Genomic DNA, 24985 nt, shown 5'->3' with positions numbered 1-24985 from the left:
TCCGGTAGCAGTTTATGTAGAAAAATGTCATAATAAACTTCTTCCCAATGAATGAAGCATAAAAAATCGTACGAGAGATCTTGTGGCCTCGAGCGTCGTGAGAGAAATGAATGTGGAAAATTATTTAGCAAGGTGAGGCGCCGCCGGACAGGTAGTAGTGGGCAGGGGAGAAGTAAGGGGCGTGGACAGGGGAAGGGGCTGGTGTGGAGGCACAGGGAGACAAACACTCCCTTTCGCCGATCCCATCCTGTCCAGAACGAGAAACAAAGTCAACTCTGCCGACAACACACAATCGTAGATTAACTTTCACGACGACTGGCAAGCAAGCATCAATTTTCACATGTAAGTGTAATATCATGTAGTACCAGTGTTCTTGAGGAACCCAGTGACTACACCACACTGGGGGAGACAGAGGTCAGCGAGGCGGGAGCTCTGAGGTTTCCAACAGTGAAGGCTTCCTCTTTAACATCGAGGCCCCACGGCAACTTCTGAGCCGAGATTTGCTTTGTGAATTTTTAGGGTTACAAGTTGGAGTTTTGGGCTGATCTCCAAGATGTGAGGAGAGACGTGCGGGAGCCAACCAGGTGAGGATCATTTTTACTCTTAGAGGGAAGAAAATCAATGACACTCAATAATATTATGAAAATAAAAAATCGATTACAACTAATTTTATATGTATGTCTAAGAATAAGTTGATAAATGAATCACCTATGCAACGTTTGGGTACCTTTGTTTCACCACCCTGTGGATTTTTCAGTCCAATGCAGAGAAAGGTGGATGATGAGGAGGAGTTTGAGGTAATCAGTCTCTCAGCCTGGAATCGATATGTTCAGCCCATCAGTCTTGATGCACCGAACACATCGACTCCAGGCTGAGGGACTGATTACCTCAAACTCTTCCTCATCTTCCGCCTTTCTCTGTATTGGACTGAAGAAACCACTGGGTGTTGAAACGTTTCCAGAAGATACCCAAATGTTGCGCAAGTGTCTAACGTATCAACATGACAGTTGTCTAAACGATTTATTCGAGTTTTATGTAAGAATAACAACATAAATAAGTCACCTTGGTACTTGAAGCAGTTATTTGTAAGGTGAACTCATTACTTGTGTCCTATTATAAGTACTTCATGCATTTTGCTGAAAGGAAGACTTGGGGGTTGTTATTGTGCGATAACCTACGAATGCATCTTCTGATCGGCTTCACACTCTTAACACTGCTGTGTCTTTGCGTGTGGAAGACTCACATAGGCTGGGGCTGCCATTGCTAATTTGACAATTTTATTCAGCAAATCGGGATACTGGTTAACCTTTAGTCATTTAAATATTAAGGCTAAGTAAATAATATATTAAAAACATCTGCTGTAGTCTACCATGTTTCCTAGCATATCTCCCAGTATAAATCCCAGCATATCTCAAAGCATATCTCCCAGTATGTCTCCATCATATCTCCCAGTATATCTCCTAATATATCTCCCAGCATATCTCCCAGTGTATCTCCCAGTATATCTCCCAGCATGTCTCCATCATATCTCCCAGTATATCTTCCAACATGTCTCCGGTCTATCTCCCGATGTATCTCCCAATATATCTCCTAGTATATCTCCTGGTTAACTTCCTGGTGTCGAAAACTCTACGGAAACAACAATCATAGTTTCATTTGATTTATCGAATATTTTCATTGTTAATCTGGGTTGAGTTGCAGCTCCTGGGCTTCATCAAAGTATTGTCTACAGCACCTTGAGCAACAGCTCCTGGTTCTTCCGAGAGAGCTAAGCTGGAATTGTTGAAGTTCTTGAGTGTGTTGATCTCCAACAACTGGAGCACTTGAAGGTGTTGATCTCCAACACCTGAAGCACTTGAAAGTGTTGATCTCCAACACCTGGAAGTTGGAACACTTGAAGGTGTTGATCTCCAATACCTGGAGCACTTGTAGGTGTTGATCTCCAACACCTGAAGCATTTGAAGGTGTTGATCTCCAACACCTGGAGCACTTGAAGGTGTTGATCTCCAACACCTGAAGCACTTGAAGGTGTTGATCTCCAACACCTGAAGCACTTGAAGGTGTTGATCTCCAACACCTGGAGCACTTGAAGGTGTTGATCTCCAACACCTGAAGCACTTGAAGGTGTTGATCTCCAACACCTGAAGCACTTGAAGGTGTTGATCTCCAACACCTGAAGCACTTGAAGGTGTTGATCTCCAACACCTGAAGCACTTGAAAGTGGAATAAACAGTATGTGTGGCCTAACAGGTAGTACAAGTAACAGAATAAACAGCATGTGTAGCCTAACAGTAACGGAACAAGAGGTGAAGATAAAAAGACATAGATCTGTGTCCTTCATCTGGAGTCATGTAATAATCTTTGAAACTAGACTACCAAAACAATTTCCCATTTTTTCTGATCCTGGTAGAAAATTCATACATAAAAAAAGTTTGTGTACTCATCTTGTAGATACAAAAGAAATTTTTGAAGCTTAATGAGTTTAAAAACAGTTGTCTGTGATCAATATAACATTTTAGGCTGGAAATGTGAAGAAAAACTTTGGCAGTGAATGTTGACGCAGCTTATTTGTTTTTACTCTGTCGACGCATTTTAATTTCTGTGTTATATGCGGGGAGGTGGGTTTGTGTGCGCCTGCTGCGGTAGAGAGAGAGAGAGGTGGGAAGAGAGAGAGAGAGAGAGAGAGAGATAGATTGATAGATAGAGAAAGAGAGAGAGAGAGAGAGAGAGAGAGAGAGAGAGAAAGAGAGAGAGATGGGGAGAAATTTCGATGGAAGAGAGGGATGGGGAGCGAGATGGAGATGGGAAGGAATAACTGGATAAAGTGTGCGAGAGCCCATGTGTACTTGCCAAATTGTACTGCTGAAAGGTTTATGAAGGTCAACACTTCACAACACTCCACCCACACTTCACAACACTCCACCAACACTTCACAACACTCCACCCACACTTCACAACACTCCACCAACACTTCACAACACTCTACCTGTCAGCATAGTTGCTGATCCCTGTGTTGTATAGCATATCATAGTATCATCCATGTGCTTTATATAGAAGATCCCTTTTAGGCCTGTGACTGTTTGTGTGACGTCACGGGATACAGCTTGAGTGTGAGGCGAGCTAGCTACCTCGGCCTCAGTCGGCGTGTAGACATAAGCAGGACAAGGCAGGCTGGGGGCTCCATCTCCCATTACCACAGTTTGACAATATATCGTTACCATCCAACAAGTGTGTCTACCTTCAACCCTCGATATCTCCTTTTAAGAACCCCTACGACACACCCACACTTCACAACACTCCACCCACACTTCACAACACTCCACCCACATTTCACAACACTCCACCCACACTCCACAACACTCCACCCACACTCCACAACACTCCACCCACACTTCACAACACTCCACTCACATTTCACACCACTCCACCCACACTTCACAACACTCCACCCACACTTCACAACACTCCACCCACATTTCACAGCACTCCACCCACACTTCACAACGCTCCACTCACACTTCACAACATTCCACCCACACTTCACAACACTCCACCCACACTTCACAACACTCCACCCACATTCTACCACACTCCACCCATAGCCCACCACACACCACCACGCTCCACCCACACTCCACACTCCACTCACGCTCCACCCATATCCCACCACACACCACCACACTCCATCCACACTCCACCCACACTCCACCCACACTTCACAACACTCCACCCATATTTCACAACACTCCACACACACTTCACGACACTCCACCCACACTTCACAACATTCCACCAACACTTTACAACACTCTACTCACACTTCACAACACTCCACCCACACTTCACAACACTCCACCCACACTCCACCACTCTCCACCCACAGCCCACCACATACCACCACACTCCACCCACACTCCACCACACTCTAATCACAGTCCACCACGCTCCACCCACACTTCACACTCCACTCACACTCCACCCATATCCCACGACACATCACCACACTCCATCCACACGCCACCCACACTTCATCACACTCCACCCACACTCTACCACACTCCACCACACTCCACCACACTCCACCCACATCCCACCACACACCACCACACTCCACCACATAGCCACCACACTCCACCACACACCACCACACTCCACCACACTCCACTCACATTCCACCACACTCCACTACACACCACCACACTCCACCACACTCCACTCACATTCCACCACACTCCACCACATACCACCACATTCCACCACACATCACCACACTCCACCACACTCCACCACATACCACCACATTCCACCACACACCACCACACTCCACCACACTCCACTCACATTTCACCACACTCCACCACACTCCACCACATACCACCACACTCCACCACATACCACCACACTCCACCACACTCCACTCACATTCCACCACACTCCACTACATACCACCACATTCCACCACACACCACCACACTCCACCACACTCCACCACATACCACCACACTCCACCACACTCCACCACACTCCACCCACATCCCACCACACACCACCACACTCTACCACATTCCACCACATACCACCACACTCCACCACACACCACCACACTCCATCACACTCCACATACACCACACTCCACCACACACCACCACACTCCACCACACTCCACTCACATTCCACCACACTCCACCACATACCACCACATTCCACCACACACCACCACACTCCACCACACTCCACCACATACCACCACACTCCACCACACTCCACCACACTCCACCACACTCCACCACACTCCACCACACTCCACCACACTCCACCACACTCCATCACACTCCACCACACTCCACCACACTCCACCACACTCCACCACACACCACCACACTCCACCACACTCCACTCACATTCCACCACACTCCACCACATACCACCACATTCCACCACACACCACCACACTCCACCACACTCCACCACATACCACCACACTCCACCACACTCCACCACACTCCACCACACTCCACCACACTCCACCACACTCCACCACACTCCACCACACTCCTATACCAATGTGCTTTCAGTTTAAAGTGATCAAATATAATCTAGAACTTCTTTAGTTATGGTTTGGATTTCTTCATCTTAAATTATAACTCTGTTAGTGTAAGCTAATTGTTGTTGTTTGCCGCTTGTCTCTTATCTTAATCAACTTACTGGCATTAGATGGTAAATAATTTACATATGCAGTTTTAAAACAGCTTTTGACATTAATTACTCTTGATCATTAGAAATGCTCTTTCTTGGGCACGAGTCTATCAAATCTATTTCAAATTATTAAGCAGAGACTGTTCAACTGCCTCCCAGCATACTTAAGGGGGATTACCAACAGACCCCTGGCAGTCTTCAAGCTGGCACTGGACAAGCACCTAAAGTCGGTTCCTGACCAGCCGGGCTGTGGCTCGTACGTTGGTTTGCGTGCAGCCAGCAGCAACAGCCTGGTTGATCAGGCTCTGATCCACCAGGAGGCCTGGTCGCTGACCGGGCCGCGGGGGCGTTGACCCCTGGAACTCTCTCCAGGTAAACTCCAGAGCAATAGATGTAAAACTGGTAATGAAGCCTATGTAAAAACCTGGTAAGTCTATTAACGATTTTACTGCATCTGCGGTCATTTTTTTAATGAATTATTGTTTCTTAGAGAATTATATCCAAGTTATTTTTTTTTTCATTGTTTTCTTCAGTAGGTAGGGACACAAGATCAGTCAATTCTTTACTAACTTCTTCCAAAAAAAAAATCCTAGAAGAAGGTCCAGATATAGAACATTTAGCCTCCATATTTTGTGGTAAATCAATAACGGCAAGCAAAAAAAATTATCTGAAATAGTTTAAAAATTTAATTTTCTTTAATCAACAACTGTGCGTCAGGTTCCATTTTTCTGGGTTAATAAATTAAGAGGTACATTCCCAGGTGAGTTGACTTTATTATTCTGTTTCTGAACCAAATATTTACATGTTATTACACGGAAATATGGTAGGAATGCGCCACTTTATATGTTGGTAAATAAATAGGTTTTCCCTTTAATTATGGTTGTCTGGAAAATCTGTGAGAGTAATATCATTTAGATTCTAGAACAGTATGGGAGGAAGAGCTCTGAGGGGACAGTAGCCACACCAGTTGAATGTCAGGTCTGCAGAAACATTATCGTCTATACTCAATTCTACTCCCTCACTATCTCTCAAACTTCCTCATCCTGCCCCTTCCCCTCTCTTCTCCCATACACTCTCTTCTTCCCTTCCCTCTCTTCTTCCCTTCCCTCTTTTCTTTCCTTCCCTCTCTTCTTCCTTTCCCTCTCTTCTTCCCTTCCCATTCTTCTTCTCTTCCCTCTCTTCTCCTCCCTTTCCCTCTTCTACCCACCCCCTCCCATTCGCCACCTCTTCCCTCCCCTCCCACTCATTATGCCCCATTATCCTGTACCTTCCAACCCACCTACACTTTACACTCGAGAACCCATCCACTCAAAACTTAAAAAAAAATATAAACAACTGTGCCCCCGCCAACAGCAACCAAAGGAGCACACTATAAGTGGGACCTTATCAATGGCGGTGCACTCTAGCGTACCTGAGAACAGGGTGCACACGCAGGCAGTAATTACGCTGCCTCCTCGAACTGAGAGCGGCGTACTAGTCGCTGTTCTGATTGAGAGTTAATGATGCAGACCAACCTTTAAAATTTAGCATGCATAACACTTACTTAATAGAGGGTTGGTGGAGTCCATGAAAGGAAACAGTTCTTTTACGATCACCCAAGTTAGTGCCACACAACACACTCCCCCATTCTTCGAAATACATTCTTCAACATACATGACATCCATTCATACTGCTATGCATATTGTACATATACAAGACAATCAACTCAAATATAAACTCTGCTTTGAAACCATTCCTTGAAAGCTGCAGCAGATCTTGTAGACATAACACAAGACACAAGACTCTAACTGATATTATCGACGTTCAACTCACCTGTGTAAAACTCAATACACATAAAAGGCTCCAAAATCTGGAACCCTCTGCCTGAATAATAATAATAATAATAATAATGATGATAATAATAATAATAATAATAATAATAATAATAATAATAATAATAATAATAATAATAAATAACAATAATAATAATAATAATAATAATAATAATAATAATAATAATAATAATAATAATAATAATAAACAATAATAATAATAATAATAATAATAATAATAATAATAATAATAATAATAATAATAATAATAATAATAATAATAATAATAATAATAAATAACAATAATAATAATAATAATAATAATAATAATAATAATAATAATAATGTATATTTGTACAGGTAAATGATACAACTTATATATGCCTAGCTGACATCACTGACATATTATATAGAAAGCCCTTTGTTATGTAGAGCATTTCGGGCAACTTAGGTTAATTTTGTTCCCAGGATGCGAACCACACCAGTCGGCTAACACTCAGGTACCTACTTGCTGCTAGGTAAACAGGGACAGCAGGTATCTTGAGGAAGCACGCCGATTGTTTCCACCCGTACCGGGGATCGAACCACGGACATTCAGTGTGTGAGTTGACTGCACTACCAACCGCTTCAGTGTTACTTTTAAAAAACACCTTCTTACTTTAATATGAGTTCTGACAACATTATACTATGTTAAACAAATTCTGAAACCGGCTTTGTTTTAATTCAATTCCATCCCTGTCCTTCTTTCAGATTTTTCTTTCGACTGCCAATATATTGTAAGACAGACTCCACTCCTTTCTTTTAGACAGCTGTTGCTCTGATAATATTACGTAGTGTCTCCTTTGCTCTTACTATGTATCACGTCACGTTTTCAGAAATAATTCTCACACAGCATGTATCATTATATTTCTTATTGCAGTTGAATTAACTAGTTAAACTCACCCTTTTAAAACCGTTCACTTTTATTTTTATTGTTATTTTATGAATTAACTTGTAACTAGTATCTATTTACAACTTCCCATTAATACCATCTATTAGGCCTTTAGAAACATAATAAGCATTGCAACTACGTACTATTTAAATACAGCGTAGTATAAGTTTGCCGGAAATGGTTTACATTATACAGCTCACAAAATACATGACAAAGGAATAACAGGAAAAGTTGGTAGATGGATCTATAACATCCTAACAAATAGAACACAAAATGTAATAGTAAACAAAGTCTGAGGCGGCTACGGTGAAAAGCTCTGTTCCATAGGGCACAGTATTCGCTCCTATCCAGTTTCTCATCCTCATATCTGACATAGACAGAGATGTAAGCCATAGCTCCGTGTCTTCCTTTGCGGATAATACTCGAATCGCCATGACAGTGTCATCCATCGAAGACACTGCAAGACTCCAAGCGGACATCAACCAAATCTTTAAATGGGCCGCAGAAAACAATATGAAGTTCAGTGAAGAGGAATTTCAACTACTCATATATGGAAAACTTGAGGAAATTAAAACCACACATACAGCGAAAAACTAATGTGAAAGATCTGGGAGTGATAATGTCAGAGGATCTCATCTTCAAAACCCACAACAATGTATCTACCTCATCTGCTAGAAAAATGATAGGATGGATAATGAGAACCTTCAAAACTAGGGACACAAAGCCCATGAAGATTCTCTTCAAATCGCTTGCTCTTTCTAGGCTGGAATATTGCTATAAACTAATTGCCCCCTTCAAGGCAGGCTAAATTGCTGACCTGGAGAATGTACAGAGAACTTCCACGGCACGCATAAGTACGATAAAGTACCTAAATTACTGGGAAAGTTGAAGTCCTTTGATTTGTATTCCCTGAAATGCAGGTGAGAAAGATAAATGATAATATACACTTGTAAAATCCTAGAGGGATTAGTATCAAACTTGCACACGAAAAATCACTCATTTCGAAAACAAAAGACTCTGCAGGAGATGCAACATTCCCTCAATGAGAAGCAGGGGGGCCACGAGTACACCGAGAGACAACACAGTAAGCGTCAGAGGCCCAAGACTGTTCAGTTGCCTCCCAGCATACATAAGGGGGATTACAAATAGACCCCTGGCTGTCTTCAAGAAGGCGCTGGACAGGTACCTAAAGTCAGTACCTGATTAACCGGGCTGTGGTTCGTACGTTGGTTTATGTGTGGCCAGCAGTTTGGTTGATCAGACCCTGATTCACCACGAGGCCTGGTCTCAGACCGGGCCGCGGGGGCGTTGACCCCCGAAATCTTCTCCAGGTAAAATCCATGTAATTATATGAACCTTCAGATTATTGTATATTGTATCTGTTTATCTACTGATATTGAAATATAGAATTGTATTCGAATTTGAGCAACATAGGTAATAACCATTATAACATTATAGTTACCAAATTGATTTACAAAATATTCCAAAAATATCGTAACCATAAACGAAACTGTTTATCTTAAAGTCTGTCATTCTTGTAAACCAATTTATTTAAATAATCGTCCATAAATTATAAGTTAAGTTTAAGGCTGCCTGAACTCTCTGCATAACCAGTTGTTTTCTATGTAATTTGTCCATAATATCAACTAATTAGATCTATATAAATTGTCAAGCACTTTTTTCGAAATTATTTAATTCATTATTATTATTATTATTATTATTATTATTATTATTATTATTATTATTATTATGGAAAGCTGTGTGGAAAGGCCTGGGGAGAGGGAGTGTAACTGATAGGTGGTGGTGCCAAGATGGTATTGCCAAGGTGGAGTGCCGAGGTAGGGGTGCCAAGGTGAGGGTACTAATGTGGGGGAGGGCAGCCAGGTAGAGGGTGGTCGCCGGGCGAGGGGTAATAGCAACAGTGTCACAGACAGGTTGAAGAACACAGGTTTTCGTTAGATTTACTGAGGCATCAACCTCTGAAAGTTACACGAGAGTTGCTCCACTCACTGGCTGCGAGGTGATTAAATAAATAAAGGTAAACAGAGAGTAATCCACCCACTTACAGACCGGCTGACAGACCGACATACTCAGACTAACCGACAGACCGACCCACTGCCTGGCCAGCTGACAGACCGGGTGACGGACTGACATAGACTAACCAACAGACGGACTCACTGCTTGGCCAGCTGACAGACCGGCTCACCAATTCACATACTAAATAACACATTTTAGCTGACCTTCATCTCTTCGGCTGACGCGGACCTCTGCCACCACCAATTAATTAATGATGGGTGAAGGAGAGGAATAGAGTGGGAGGAGGAGGAGGGAGAAAAATTGAAAGAATAGAGAAGTGAGTCGTGGTACATAGAAGAGACAGATAACAGTAAATCTTGTGGTCAATGTCAGTGATATTTACTGAGCAGGACTACCTCTGTCTAGACAGGTGAAATTAAGATAGTAGTAAAAGGATTTCCTCTGGGTCCGTCCTCCAGTCTCTCCGGCCACACTGTCGGCTTCAAAAATTTGATGAAGCAGCTGTGATAATGTATAAAAAGAAACGTTCACAGATATAAATTGGGAAATGCGAGATTAGAATTAGATTTCTACTGCTAGAAACACTACTGATACCACCAGTACCACTTCCCCAATTTATACTCCTACCACGTTTACCATTATTATTACTACAGCTACTAATGCTATATCCAATAATCTCATTGTTCTTATACATCTAATTTTTAATCAATGTATTTGTTTTTGCATGTCTCTATGTTCTATAAATCAGTTTTTAAAACTTTGCGTTACACCTCTTGTCTCAGAGTTTCAAGTTGAAGTTTTATTTTACTGAATCAGTTTACACTTCAAATAATTCTTTATGTTTTAATCTTTTAATTCCCATAGTTAGTTTAATATGTTTATTATGCACCCCATACCCATCCTGTGGGCGGTAGTCAAAAGATTAAAGAGGTACATAATTGGTCCAGGGACTGGACTCCAAAGTTTTGATAGCTGAGCAAGTTACAGAGGTAATGAATTCACAATTTACAAAGGTAATGAACTCACAAATTACAAAGGTAATGAACTCCGGGTAGGTCTAGTCACAATCATGACAAGTTACAAAGGTATTTACAGATTACAGAGGTACGTAATGGATCCAGGGACTGGGCCCCAAAGTTTTGATGGCTGAACTAGGTACAAGGTAATGAGCTCACAAGTTACAAAGGTAATGAATACTGTAAGAATGGTTGCTTACGTTTATACATGGCTACAATCATGAACAAATTATAGTGTAATGAGCAATTCACACTTCCACACCCGGTCACAACTGTAATGAGTTATTGGTGCAAATATTGATTGTTGAGTCACACACACACACACACACACACACACACACACACACACACACACACACACACACACACACACACACACACACACACACACACACACACACACACACACATACAAATTCACACACACACACACATAAACACACACACACACACATACACAAACTCATACACACACACGCACACACACTCATACCGGTGAAGAGCAACTGGTGAAGAGGCGGGGCCAGGAGCTAAGACTCGACCCCTGCAACCACAAATAGGTGAGTACAAATAGGTGAGTACACACACACACCCACTCATACACACACACACACTCATACACATACACACACACACACACACACACACACACACACACACACACTCGCAAATACAACAGGCCTAGTGTCTAATCGACATGTGCCTAGGACAAAATGGTAACTAACACGCACACACAAACACACACACAAACACACACACACACACACACAAGCACTGGACAAGCACCTAAAGTCAGTTCCTGATCAGCCGGGCTGTGGCTCGTACGTTGGTTTGCGTGCAGCCAGCAGCAACAGCCCGGTTGATCAGGCTCTGATCCACCAGGAGGCCTGGTCACAGACCGGGCCGCGGGGGCGTTGACCCCCGGAACTCTCTCCAGGTAAACTCCAGGTAAACACACAGGAGCTTGGACTCGACCCCTGCAATCTCAACTAGGTGAATGCACACACACACACACACACACACACACACACACACACACACACACACACACACACACACACACACACACACACACACACACACACACACACACACATGCACACATGTGGTAATGCTTTATTTACAGCTAGCAAAGTCAGGGTATTTCTCCAGAATGGTCTGCAATATACCACTGTAGATAAAATACTTTGCCATTTCTTGAACATTTCTGAGTGAGTTGTTTCTAAATTCATTAATTTTATCGCACTCCAGTACATAATGACGCAGGGTGTGACAATAGTCCATCTGGCAAAGTTTACATTTCGTTTGGTCTACATCTGGTGGTGGTGATTTAACCTGCCAAAGATACTTGTAACCCAGCCGGAGCCGGGCAGTAGTGACATCCAAGAGTCTGCTTATTTTGTTGAATGCACCATAGACATGTGGCTCCTCCTGCATGATAGAGTGATGATAGATGGACTCACTGGTGTCAATCTCCCTGAGCCTTAAGTCCATAAAATTCAGTTGAAGTTCTTTTCGTATTATTGTTCTCAAACTACTACCTGACAAGCCAAGATTGTAATCTACTCCCTCTTTGAAAGCATACAGCTTAGCCAATTTATCAGTTCTATCATGCATCTGAAGACCAATGTGAGATGGAATCCACAGCATGTGCACTCGGACTCCACTGTCCACAATCCTACCATACCTGTGTCTGGCTTCTGACACAAGCATGCCACAATTTATGCTTAATGAGTTGAGAGCATTTATGGATGACAGAGAATCAGTTACTATTAAACTGTCAATCTTTGATACATAGATGCATTTCAGTGCAAGGAGTATGGCAAACAGTTCTGTCTGAAGGGTAGAGGCCCAATTATTGATGCGTGCTCCAATTTCTTTAAGAGAGCCATCACTCTGTACGACAACAGCAGCACTACCAGCTGCACCAGTGGATTGGTGAACAGAACCATCAGCGTAAATAATTTGCGAGAGTGTGTGCTGTGTGACTAAGTTATCAATACAGCTTAAGGCCTCATGTTTGGCTTCAAGGCGAAGTTTTGGTTGTGATTTAAGAAGTAGTTTGGGGGGAAATGGAGGAATGGTAGTTTGGAATGGGGTAATATTCCATGGAGCGGAGAAGTGCCGCTGTTGCCTTACTTGACATAAATCATGTATCTGATTCATGCGGAGGTCGGTTCCAGTTTTTTCGACCCATCTGGAGGAGTGTTCACCAGTGCTGAGGAAAGTTTAGAGGGCTTCTGTGCAGGGGTTTGAATGAGCTTGCCTGAGCATATTAACCCCAATTAGGATATTTCTTTCAGTAACACGATCTCTGATGCTTGGAATATCAAGTTCTTTTTGCATATTTAAAATTTTGGCAGTACGAGGGCATCCTAAAATGATCCTCATTGCTTCGTTCTGCAGTTTTTCCAGCCCTCCAAGCTTCCAGTCAGACACAAGAGCAAGTAGTGGCGCAGGAAGAAAACATTCAGAATTTTGAATAAACATGTTATATACACAAAGAAGCGTGGATCTGTGTACATACAATGTAGAGTTACGTACATCAAGAGACATGGATCTGCATACGTACATTATAGAGTTATGTACACCAAGAGGATGGATCTACGTACGTACATTGTAAAGTGTTATCCTGTTAGTCAGTTTAGCTGAGGTGTCAGCCTGATCCAGCAAGTTATGAAAGGTGATTTTTTAGTGCAACCAAGTGGTAGGTGGCGTGCGACAGAGCAACTGTGTCACCTTGTACATACTGTCACCTAGCACATACTGTCACCTAGTACCAACCTCCGGAACCCACCCACCAGCACCCACCCTCCAGCACCCACCTTCCTGCACCCACCCTCCAGCAACCACCCTCCTGGTCAACCTACTTACAGCTGGCAAAGATGACTACAGGAGTGTGGTTGGTGCTTTGCGCACCTAGTACATACGTACATACATACATACACGACACACGCAACACACGACACACGCAACACACGACACACACAACACATGACACACGCAACACATGACACACGCAGCAGGTGACCCAGTGATGGAAGACACAAACGCTGAAGTGATCCAGGTCAGAGGGTCGTTACTCATTAGTTATTTGTTCAGTTGTAATGATTACTAATTTCTTCACTAACATTGTTCTGATGTGGTTATGATGTGACTAACTCTTCATTACAACGCCTTTTATGTTATCATACGACTGTTCTTAATCTCTTCGCCTCATAATGTATTGTTTATATGTGGTAGATATGTTCATTTCTCTGTCTCTGTCTGTCTGTCTGTCTGTCTGTCTCTGTCTCTCTGTCTGTCTGTCTCTCTGTCTATCTGTCTCTCTGTCTCTCTGTCTGTCTGTCTCTCTGTCTCTGTCTCTCACGCTCTCTCTTTTTTACACAGGGTTTGACAAGGTTAAGGTTCCCTAGCTTTATTGACAAGCTATTTACAGGTTAAGGATTCCTAACTTTATTGGCAAGCTAAGAGCTGTTACCTACATCAGCTCATTTGAAAGCATTTTTATTGTTATGAGACATACAAGTAGGGAACAGGATGAAGTTGGAGCCATCTGTGGGCCAGCATTTTCATTTGATTAACTGACTTTATCTCGTTACATCATGATGCTGTACGAATGTGTTCCATACTCGAGTCATCCTGGGTATATGATCTCAGATGGAGTGATGTTCTGGAGAAGGGTACAGCCAGAGTGAAGTTGCTGCTTTCTGCCCGTCTTGTGGCATAGAAGCTTGTTTCATGCTGTCCTCGAAGTGGATCCAAGTGTGGTATTTTGACAATATTGGCCTTGTACATAACAGTAAGGCCACCCACATCCCTCCTATGTTGAAGGCTCTGCTGAAATGACAGATCTATCCAGGATTGGTCCAGGCGAGAGATGGGACGTCTTGCTCTGTTCTCTACTCTGTCAAGCAGTCGCAGATGAGAGGGGGGGGGGGCAGGCAGACCAAGAAAGTGGAGCATACTCAAGGTGTGAGCGTACTTGTGCCTCGTACAGAATCTTGCAACCCCTACTGTCAAGCAGATGCGAGATACGGCGAAGTGCTGTAAGCTTCCTGGCTGCCTTGTTTGCAAGATTTACAACATGGTTCTTCATGGTTAGTTTGGAGTCAAATTTCACCCCAAGGATATCAACTTCTTCTCCAGGTGCCAACACCCTCCCATTCATCCTTACTACTGCCCCAGCATTACCATCATGGTGCCTAGAGACGATCATCATTTGCGTTTTCTCAGGTGCAAATGTTACTTGCCATCTATTTCCCCAAGCTGATACAGCTCTCAGCTGGTGATTGATGTAGCTTAGAGCAGCTGGCATTTCTTCTCTTGAATAAGTGAATGTCAGTGTACAGTCGTCTGCATATGCATGTGATTCTGGGATGAGATGAAGAAGGTCGTTGAAGTAGACATTCCATAACAATGGACCCAGCACGCTTCCTTGTGGAACACTTGCCCCAATAGGATGTCTTGCTGATTCCGTTCCATTGAGAACTACACTTAGAGATCTACCATGAAGGTAATCACTCTCTCTCTCTCTCTCTCTCTCTCTCTCTCTCTCTCTCTCTCTCTCTCTCTCTCTCTCTCTCTCTCTCTCTCTCTCTCTCTCCTCTAATTTTCTCCGTCCTACGTTTGCTCTCCAGTCATCCACCTAGCCTTGCTGGCCCTGAGGGCAGGGCAACACATCAACTCATCTTGATTACATTAAGCTCACTCTCACCCTGCAGGTTGGAGGACGAGCAGCGGGAGATGAAGCATGTGGGGAGTGTGGGCGGCAGTGCTGACGATGTGGAAGGCGACCTTACCATGGGCGGAGACGTGGGCGTGACTCTGCGGTGTGCCGTGTACAGGGTGGGCGTGGGCGTGGTGCACGAGCTGTGCTCTGCCGGCACTGTCTCTGCAGCACTTTGTGTACAACGCTGTGAGTACTGTGTCGTAGCAGCTTTCCACGGTGGCCAGTGGCCTGGTGGTGAAAGCTCTCACTTCACACGCTGAGGGTCCGGTTCGATTCCCGGCAGGGGTGGAAACATTGGGCGTGTTTCCTTACACTGGTTGTCCATGTTCACCCATCAGTAAAAATGGGCACCTGGGTGTTAGTTGACTTGTGTGGGTCGCATCCTGGGACAAAATTAACCTAATTTTCCCGGAATACTTTGCATAACAAGCGGCTTTCTATGTAATAGTGGCAGAGATGCCAACTAGGCCTGTATACCTTGTAAATGTACTTGTAGAAATAAAGATATTATTATTATTATCATTATTATTATTATTATTATTATTATTATTATTATTATTATTATTATTATTATTATTATTATTATTGTTATTATTATTATTATTATTATTATTATTATTATTATTATTATTATTATTTTGCCAGACCTTCTCCCAGTGTTCAATGATAGAGTTAAGGTGTGATGAATGGTTTTGAAAACCGACAACTTGAAGAATTGAGACACTTATGCAACATATGGGAATCTTGATTGAAGAAACATTCCGCCACACAGTGGCTTCATTAGTCCAATACAAAGTAGAAATGGGTAAGGAGAGGAGGAGATTGAGGTAATCAGTCCCTCAACCTGGAATCGATGTGTTCAGTCCATCACTCTTGTAGGAAGTACAGCACAGGGCCAGAGAGGTGGCTTATATACTGCGGTGAGATGAGTCAAAGCAGGAGGAGGCGGGATCAATAAAGATTCCCGTATATTGCATAAATGTCTCAGTTTTTCAACTTGTCGGTTTTCAAAACCATTCATCACATCTGTCAGACACCGCAACATCATGGGATCTTATTACAAAGACTTCAACGCTTGTTCAACCTTCGGACGACGACCTACTTACACTAGTGGTAGGTCCCACTGTGATCCCGTCTCCTCCTGCTTCGACTCATCTGACTGCAGTATATAAGTCACCTCTCTGGCCCTATGCTGTACTTCCTACAAGAGTGATGGACTGAACACATCGATTCCAGGTTGAGGGACTGATTACCTCAAACTCATCCTCTCCTTACCCATTTCTTCTTTTATTGGACTGATGAAACCATTGTGTGGCGAAACGTTTCTTCAATAAAGATTCCCATATGTTGCATAAGTGTCTCAATTCTTCAGAGTTAAGGTGTTTGAACTTGTGTCTGAGTTAGTCGGGCTCAGGGTAGCTTGGATCTTTTAATGCATCACTTTCACACATAGGAGATACTGGCTCGAGACGATGTATACTTATCAAATGGGATGGATTCAACACTTATAGAATGACTAGATAATCGCTGACTTATGTCAGAGTTCTGTTATTAATTCTGTTTTTAACCTCAGTCACCACTGTCCTGAATTCTTCTATATCTATCTGTTTATGATGGAGAGTCTTCTTCAAGCAGCATCGTTGCTGTAATATTTGCTTGATATCTGCTTGATGGCCTGGTGGTTAAAGCTCCCGCTTCACACACGGAGGGCCCGGGTTCGATTCCCGGCGGGTGGAAACATTTCGACGCGTTTCTTTATACCTGTAGTCCTGTTTACCTAGCAGCAAACAGATACTTGGGTATTAGTCGACTGGTGTGGATCGCATCCTGGAGGACAAGATTAAGGATCCCAGTGGAAATAAGCTATAGTCCTCAATGACTTTCTTGGGTTATCCTGGGTGGCTAACCCTTCGAGTTTAAAAATCCAAAGAAAATCTTATCTTATCTTATCTTATCTTATCTTATCTCTTGAATATCTTCTCGAGGTAAGCAGCGCCGGCAACAAAGTTCGATCCGTGATCTAAAATCAATAACCTGGGACACGACCTCCTTGCTGCAAATCTCCTGAGTAACTTAATAATTATTCCTTTATCGGGCAGAATTCAGCGGTCATGTCAGTGGTGACCTCTAAATGTATTGCCCAAGAATTTATTGAATGGGACCCCACGTGACATCATGTCAGCTGGGTTTTCCTTGGCCGGGACATTGCATTTCCCTAATCTCGGCCACACGATTCTTCACGTAAACTAACTTCTGTCATTCCTCAACTACTAGAGAATTGCCTCAAAGTGATTTAATGCTCTGTGACGATAGACACCCAGTATAGTACCCACATAAAGTGCCGTCAACTCGTGTTGAGGGACTGCTCTAGACTTCAAAATTTCTGGTCTGGACATGGAGGTGACTGACTTCCTTCTGACTTATTAATAGGCCTTCTCGGCCTTCCTGTCTTGGGAATTTAATCTGGTGAAGTTGACTGAATTCCACAACAATGTTATTCCAAGCCTCATATATTTCTATGAATAAACTCTCGCCCCATCCTTGCTTTCAGTCTCTACGCCTCCTGTATCAGAATCCTACCCTTTATGGTAACGGGAGTAATGAATTCCAATGGATCAAAACAACGAGACATCTCAAATATTAAGTTACGTTTGGTGAGGTTATTACTAGGCTTGAGGTTCACCACCTTGAGGTGGTATGCCATACCAGCCCAAGCAAGTTACAACTACTCGGGACTTCAGATTCAGGAAAGTCTGACTTTATGACTTCGTTCAGCGTGGCTGAATTTGTATTCCATCCTCTGAGTGATATGTTAGCGCTAATCATTTCACTGTTTGATTCATTGTAAAGGACCTTTAAAACTTTTTCAGTGGCTACGGTCCCTTGAAGATTATCTACATAAAAAGTGAGTGGCGGTGACAGTTGAGGGTGTCAGTGTGTAGTGGAGACATCTGGTAGTGTCAATGTGTAATGGTGACACAGCTGGGAATGTCAGTGGGTTGTGCATTAAAATGGTATAAAATAACGACAGGTTGTTAGGTAAGACACATATGCAACAGTTAGGTATCTTTATTATGAAACGTTTCGCCTACACAGTAGGCTTCTTCAGTCAAGTACAGAAAAGTTGATAGAAGCAGAAGATACTTGAAGACGATGTAATCAGTCCATCACCCTTAAAGTTTTGAGGTGGTCAGTCCCTCAGTCTGGAGAAGAGCATTGTTCCATAGTATGAAACAATATGGAGAAGAAGTGACAGGATGGAGCTTTTTATAGCGCCAAGAGGTGAGACGTAGGCCACTAGGAGAGGTAAGAACTCAGATGTTGAGAAGTCAGGTCCCTCTCAAATCCAGCCCCTCTCACTAGTGGAAGTTGTCGAAGTTGATTGCAGGTCTGTACCAAGATACCCTTGTGTTGCAGTGTCTGACAGATTGAACATTAAAATGGTATAAAATACCGACAGGTTGTTAGGTAAGACACATATGCAACAGTTAGGTATCTTTATTATACTACAAGTACAGTCAAGTACAGAAAAGTTGATAGAAGCAGAAGTGAAGACGATGTAATCAGCTCAGTCCCTCAGTCTGAGTGTTCCATAGTATGCAATATGGAGAAGAAGTGACAGGATGGAGCTTTTTATCAAGAGGTGAGACAGGAGGAAGGGTATGAAGCAGCGGTGAAAAATGCTGACCTGACACAGCTGGGAGTATCAGTGTGTGGTGATGACACAACTGGGAGTATCAGTGTGTGGTACTGACAGTTAAGAGTGTCAGTGAGTGGCGGTGACAGTTGAGGGTGTCAGTGTGTAGTGGAGACACATCTGGTAGTGTCAATGTGTAATGGTGACACAGCTGGGAATGTCAGTGGGTTGTGGTGACACAGCTGGTAGTGTCAGTGGGTGGTGGTGACACAGCTGAGAGTGTCAGTGGGTGATAGTGGCACAGCTGAGTGCCATAAATGGGTGTAAGTGCCGCGTCTCAGTGATGACACATTGCAGTATTGATCCCACCGTCATCACAACAGGTTTCTATGTTGATGTTTCATTACTGGACAGTCACGCAGGCACCTCTGCCCCCTCCCGGCTCTTCACAACCCCTCTAACCTTATCTCATACTCACAAAAGTGACCCCTTACTCCTCCCACCTTTCACAACCTCTCGAGCCTCATTCCCCACCTCGTACACAACAACCCTGGTCCTTCGCCACCTCTCACAACCTCATACCAGAGTGAAAGTTCCGCTTAGAATAAGTGTCTCAATGCCGTGGCTGGAAAAATTCACAAATGCACGTATCGGTCGATCCTGTACCATTGATACTGGTCCTTAATGATAATACTGATGTTTGTGGGCCTACTAACGGTCCACCCTCGCAACATTGCTTAGATTTTTCCTATCGATAATGAAGGTTATTTATTAATTACCAGTTTCTCTTACCCTGAAGCATGGTGCCTCTGAGTTGAAATTCGCTAAGAGGCACCCACACCACCGTATGTCCTCGGATCAAGGTAAAACACCTAGCTCTGCTGGGTACTTGATTCTTGTAGGATTGCGTGGTCCTATGGGTTAGAGAGCGTCATGTGATTTTCGCTCACCATGAGGTGGGCCAAAACGACATGGGTTCGAATCCTCTACTAGTCGCAATGTTGTTATTGATTCAATTTCAATACCACTTGTTCGTGATTACAATAATATATATATATATATATATATATATATATATATATATATATATATATATATATATATATATATATATATATATATATATATATATATATATATAACGTGATCCCATGCCAACAGTGTCTACTGAGAGGCCGTTCTCGACTTCTTGTCCTGCCTCTGCTAACCGTCAGTGGATCTTAGTGACAAGACAAAGTGACAAGATCAACGTGAGTGTAGTGGGCCTGCAGCAGTGCCCCCAGCAGCACATCCTAGGTGCCACTGCTTGCCATCCTCAGGTAATAACGCAGAACATACACAAAATTATTTTTTTGGGAAAGTGCTCAATCCACAAGAGATCAAACAACACCTGGGTAATGGGAGGTTATTAAGCTTGAACCAAGGAAGGGAAGGGAAATTCAAATTTTCCGTGGATCAAGAGCCCCTCAATGGTATCAAGACAACTCCCTTCTCTTCCCCAACCTCAAAGGGTGCTTTGAGGAAAGAGCTTAAATATTTGTATACTGTCAAGATGAGGTGCAGAAAATCTTGACGACAGAAGAGGCTGGGGCGACTAGTAGAAGTAAGAATGAAATCATTGAGAGGCAGTGTAGCACACCTACTGGGTAGGTCCCTCTGAAATCCAACCTTTCTCACTTGTAATTAGTGGTCAGGCATTCAAGTTGTTGAAGATGTCCTCTGTCCCAAGATACTGTTGTGTTGCAGTGTCTGACAGTGTGAATATGATAAAGCTATACAGTACCGAAAAGTTGATAAGTAAGACACAGGTATATTTATTTCGAAGCATTCCGTCGAATACAGATCGGGCAGAAGAAGCAAAACAGACGTAAATATGATGTAATCAGCCCATCACCCTCGAAAACGTAGGTTTGAGGTGGTCAGTCCTTCAGTCTGGAGAAGAGATCTGCTCCATAGCCTGGAACAATGTGAAGCTGAAGCAACAGAATGGAGACTTGAATACTGTCAAGGTGAAGCACAAATAATCTCGACAGTGGAGGCAGGACAAGCTGCCTCCACTGTCGAGATTTTTTTCGCCTGTGTAGGCGAAAAGTTTTAGGATAAATATACATAACTGCTGCACATGTGCCTTATCAACTTGTTGGTATTGTATAGCATTATCATATTCAGTGTTAGACACTGCAACAAAACGGTATCTTGGGACAGAGGAAATCTTCGATAACTTCAATGCCTGACCTCTAATTACGAGTGAGAAAGATTGGATTTGAGAGGGACCTACCCAGTAGGTGTGCTACACTGCCTTTCAGTGATTATATTCTTACTTCTACTAGTCAGCCATGCCTTTTCTGTCAAGATTTTCTGCGCCTCACCTTTACAGTGTATAAACAAACAACTTTATTGCTTTGTGTAGTATACAAAGTGTAGTTTACATGTAATAAAATATTGTTAAACACAAAGAAAGCTACTAGCATGCATGTGCATTTCGGCCAGACTAACCTTAATGCTTACACATTACATAATGTTGGATATATGTTACTGAGTGGTGAATTCAAATTATGTGTTATTACAGAAAGAGAGGTAGCAAAAATATTACAATTAGTACGATTTACAATGATTACAGACTACTTATGACTAAACATAGGTTACTGAGTGGTAAATTTTAACTATGCATTACCATAAAAAGAGGTAGCAAAAAATATTTCGGTTAGTACAGTAAACAGTAAAGAGGTAGTACAATATTACAGGTAGCACAATTTACAATAGTACAGTTTTAAGCGGGTATTAATATTTTAAAATGATTTAGATCTTAAGTTAATTAGGATTTATTAATTGATTTCAAACTGGCTCTAAGATTTCAGGTTATGGGAAAATTATAAGAAATGAAACAGGAAGTAGTTGGATAAGTTGGTTATGTTTGGTATAGGAAAGTGTTGGTGTAGTTACGTTTGGGAGATGAGGTGATTTTAAATTATAGTTCTAAACTAATTAGCAGACAAGGGGCCTTTTGCTAATTCGGGCAATGAATTCCAGATCTTGTGGCCCTTTATGTGCATTGCATTTTTGCATAAGGAGTGGCGGACACGGGGGATGTCGAAAAGTGCTTCGTACTTTGTGTTGTGCCTATGTTTTTGTTGTAGCTATCAAGGAGAAGTTTGAGAGGAGGGCTTATACTGGAGTTCAATATTATATATATATATATATATATATATATATATATATATATATATATATATATATATATATATATATATATATATATATATATATATATATATATGTCGTGCCAAATATGTAAAACTGATCAATTAACAAGAACTCATTTAAAATTAAGTCCTTTCTGAAATTTTATCTTATACGTTTAAAGCTATATTTTTTTCATTAATGTTATTGTAAAAAATTATAATTTTGCACCAAAAGAACCTTAGAAAACTTACCTAACCTTATTATAACAAGCGCAATTTATTTTAGCCTAACCCAACTAAATATATTTTAGATTTGTTTACAATAATTTAATACTAAACAAACCCAGTGAAATATATTTTTTTCGTTAGGTTCAGAATGATTTTGGCGAAATTATTGCATACACAAATTTTCACTTGCCCTATATGGCAAGATGAGCGTTGCTATTTAAGCCAAGATCGCAAGTTCTGCCTATTCGGCACGATATATATATATATATATATATATATATATATATATATATATATGTCGTGCCGAATATGTAAAACTGGTCAATTAGCAAGAACTCATTTAAAATTAAGTTCTTTCTGAAATTTTCTCTTATACGTTTAAAGATATATTTTTTTCAGAATGATTTTGGCGAAATTATTGCATACACAAATTTTCACTTGCCCTATATGGCAAGATGAGCGTTGCTATTTAAGCCAAGACCGCAAGTTCTGCCTATTCGGCACGATATATATATATATATATATATATATATATATATATATATATATATATATATATATATATATATATATATATATATATATATATATATATATATATATATATATATATATATACATATATATAGCATTTGTTGTGGTGGACACGGAAAAACCTAGAAAAGCTAGATACAGTGATCTATAAAACTTCAGGCTGTAAATAAGGGTTGAGGCCTCGACCGTTCGTCATTGTAGGAGATGCCAGCAATCACCAGTTCTCCAACACGCAAGTTATACTTTTGCATCAATCTAATCACATATTACTCGGTTAAATAATTTCCAGTAGTTCCTTCATGTGTTAGCCCAAATCACCGACCAGATATGTTTTAAATAAGTGATCCACTGATCAGATCCGACTGGTTCCGAACCCTTGACCGGTTTCAAACGGATTCGTTGGACAATAAAACAGACTGTAAACAGACGGGGTATTAGGCTCCCTTGTCAAACGCAACCTGGAGTTTACCTGGAGGTTATTCCGGGGATCAACGCCCCCGCGGCCCGGTCCATGACCAGGCCTCCCGGTGGATCAGTGCCTGATCAACCAGGCTGTTACTGCTGGCCGCACGCAGTCCAACGTACGAGCCACAGTACGGCTGATCCGGCACTGACTTTAGGTATCTGTCCAGCTCTCTCTTGAAGGCAGCCAGGGGTTTATTGGTAATTCTTCTCTAATGCTTGATGGGAGGCTGTTGAACAGTCTTGGACCCCGGACACTTATGGCGTTTTCTCTTAGTGTACCAATGGTGCCCCTACTTTTAATTGGGGGTATTTTGCATCTCCTGCCCAGTCTTTTACTTTCGTAGGGAGTGATTTGTGTGTGCAGATTTCGGACCATTCCTTCCAGGATTTTCCAAGTGTAGATTATGATATAGCTCTCTCTCCTGCGTTCCAACGAGTACAAGCCAAGTGCTTCCAAGCGTTCCCAGTAGTTAAGGTGCTTGACAGAACTTATACATGCAGTAAAGGCTCTCTGTACACTCTCTAGATCTACAATTTCACCTGCTTTGAATGGAGATGTTAATGTACAGCAATATTCTAGCCTAGAGAGAACAAGTGATTTGAAAAGGATCATCATTGGTTTGACATCACTCGTTTTGAACGTTCTCATTATCCATCCTATCATTTTCTTTGCACTTGTGATCGTGGCACTGTTGTGATCCTTGAAAGTGAGATCCTCAGACATTATTACTCCCAGGTCCCTTGCATTATTTTTCTGCTCTATTGTATGGCCAGAGTTTGTAGTATACTCTGTTCTAGTTATTATCTCCTCCAGTTTTCCATAACGGAGTAGTTGGAATTTGTCCTCATTGAACATCATATTGTTTTCCGTTGCCCACTGGAAAACTTTGTTTATATCTTCTTGGAGGTTAACCGCGTCCTCAGTAGATGACAGCTTCGTGCAGATCCTAGTATCATCCGCAAAGGATGATACGGTGCTGTGGTGTATATCTCTGTCTATGTCTGATATGAGGATGAGGAATAAGATGGGGCGAGTACTGTGCCTTGTGGAACAGAGCTCTTCACTATGGCAGCCTCCGATTTAAATCTGTTGACCACTACTCTTTGTGTTCGATTTCCCAGTTATTCCTTTAGCACGTATTTTGTGCGCTATAGCAATTGTCGCTAATTTTTGAGTATCTATACCTGGCTTCTCCAATGAGCATGTTGTTGGAGT

General features: G+C 42.1%; 1 protein-coding gene across 1 annotated transcript in view; it reads left to right on the top strand.

Annotated features, from left to right (window-relative positions):
• LOC128692116 (dentin sialophosphoprotein-like) overlaps positions 1-24985 on the top strand; it is a 106002-nt gene that overhangs the window by 69563 nt on the left and 11454 nt on the right. The window contains exons 5-6 of the mRNA XM_070085060.1: positions 15716-15909; positions 20522-20679. Of these exons, the coding sequence (XP_069941161.1) occupies positions 15716-15909; positions 20522-20679 (352 nt within the window). The remainder of the gene's footprint in view (positions 1-15715; positions 15910-20521; positions 20680-24985) is intronic.

The sequence above is a fragment of the Cherax quadricarinatus genome, chromosome 15, assembly GCF_038502225.1.
Source record: "Cherax quadricarinatus isolate ZL_2023a chromosome 15, ASM3850222v1, whole genome shotgun sequence".
In the NCBI taxonomy this organism is placed as follows: Eukaryota; Metazoa; Arthropoda; class Malacostraca; order Decapoda; family Parastacidae; genus Cherax; species Cherax quadricarinatus.
Note: the sequence above shows the minus strand (reverse complement) of the source record. Positions and strands in the feature narration are given on the sequence as shown.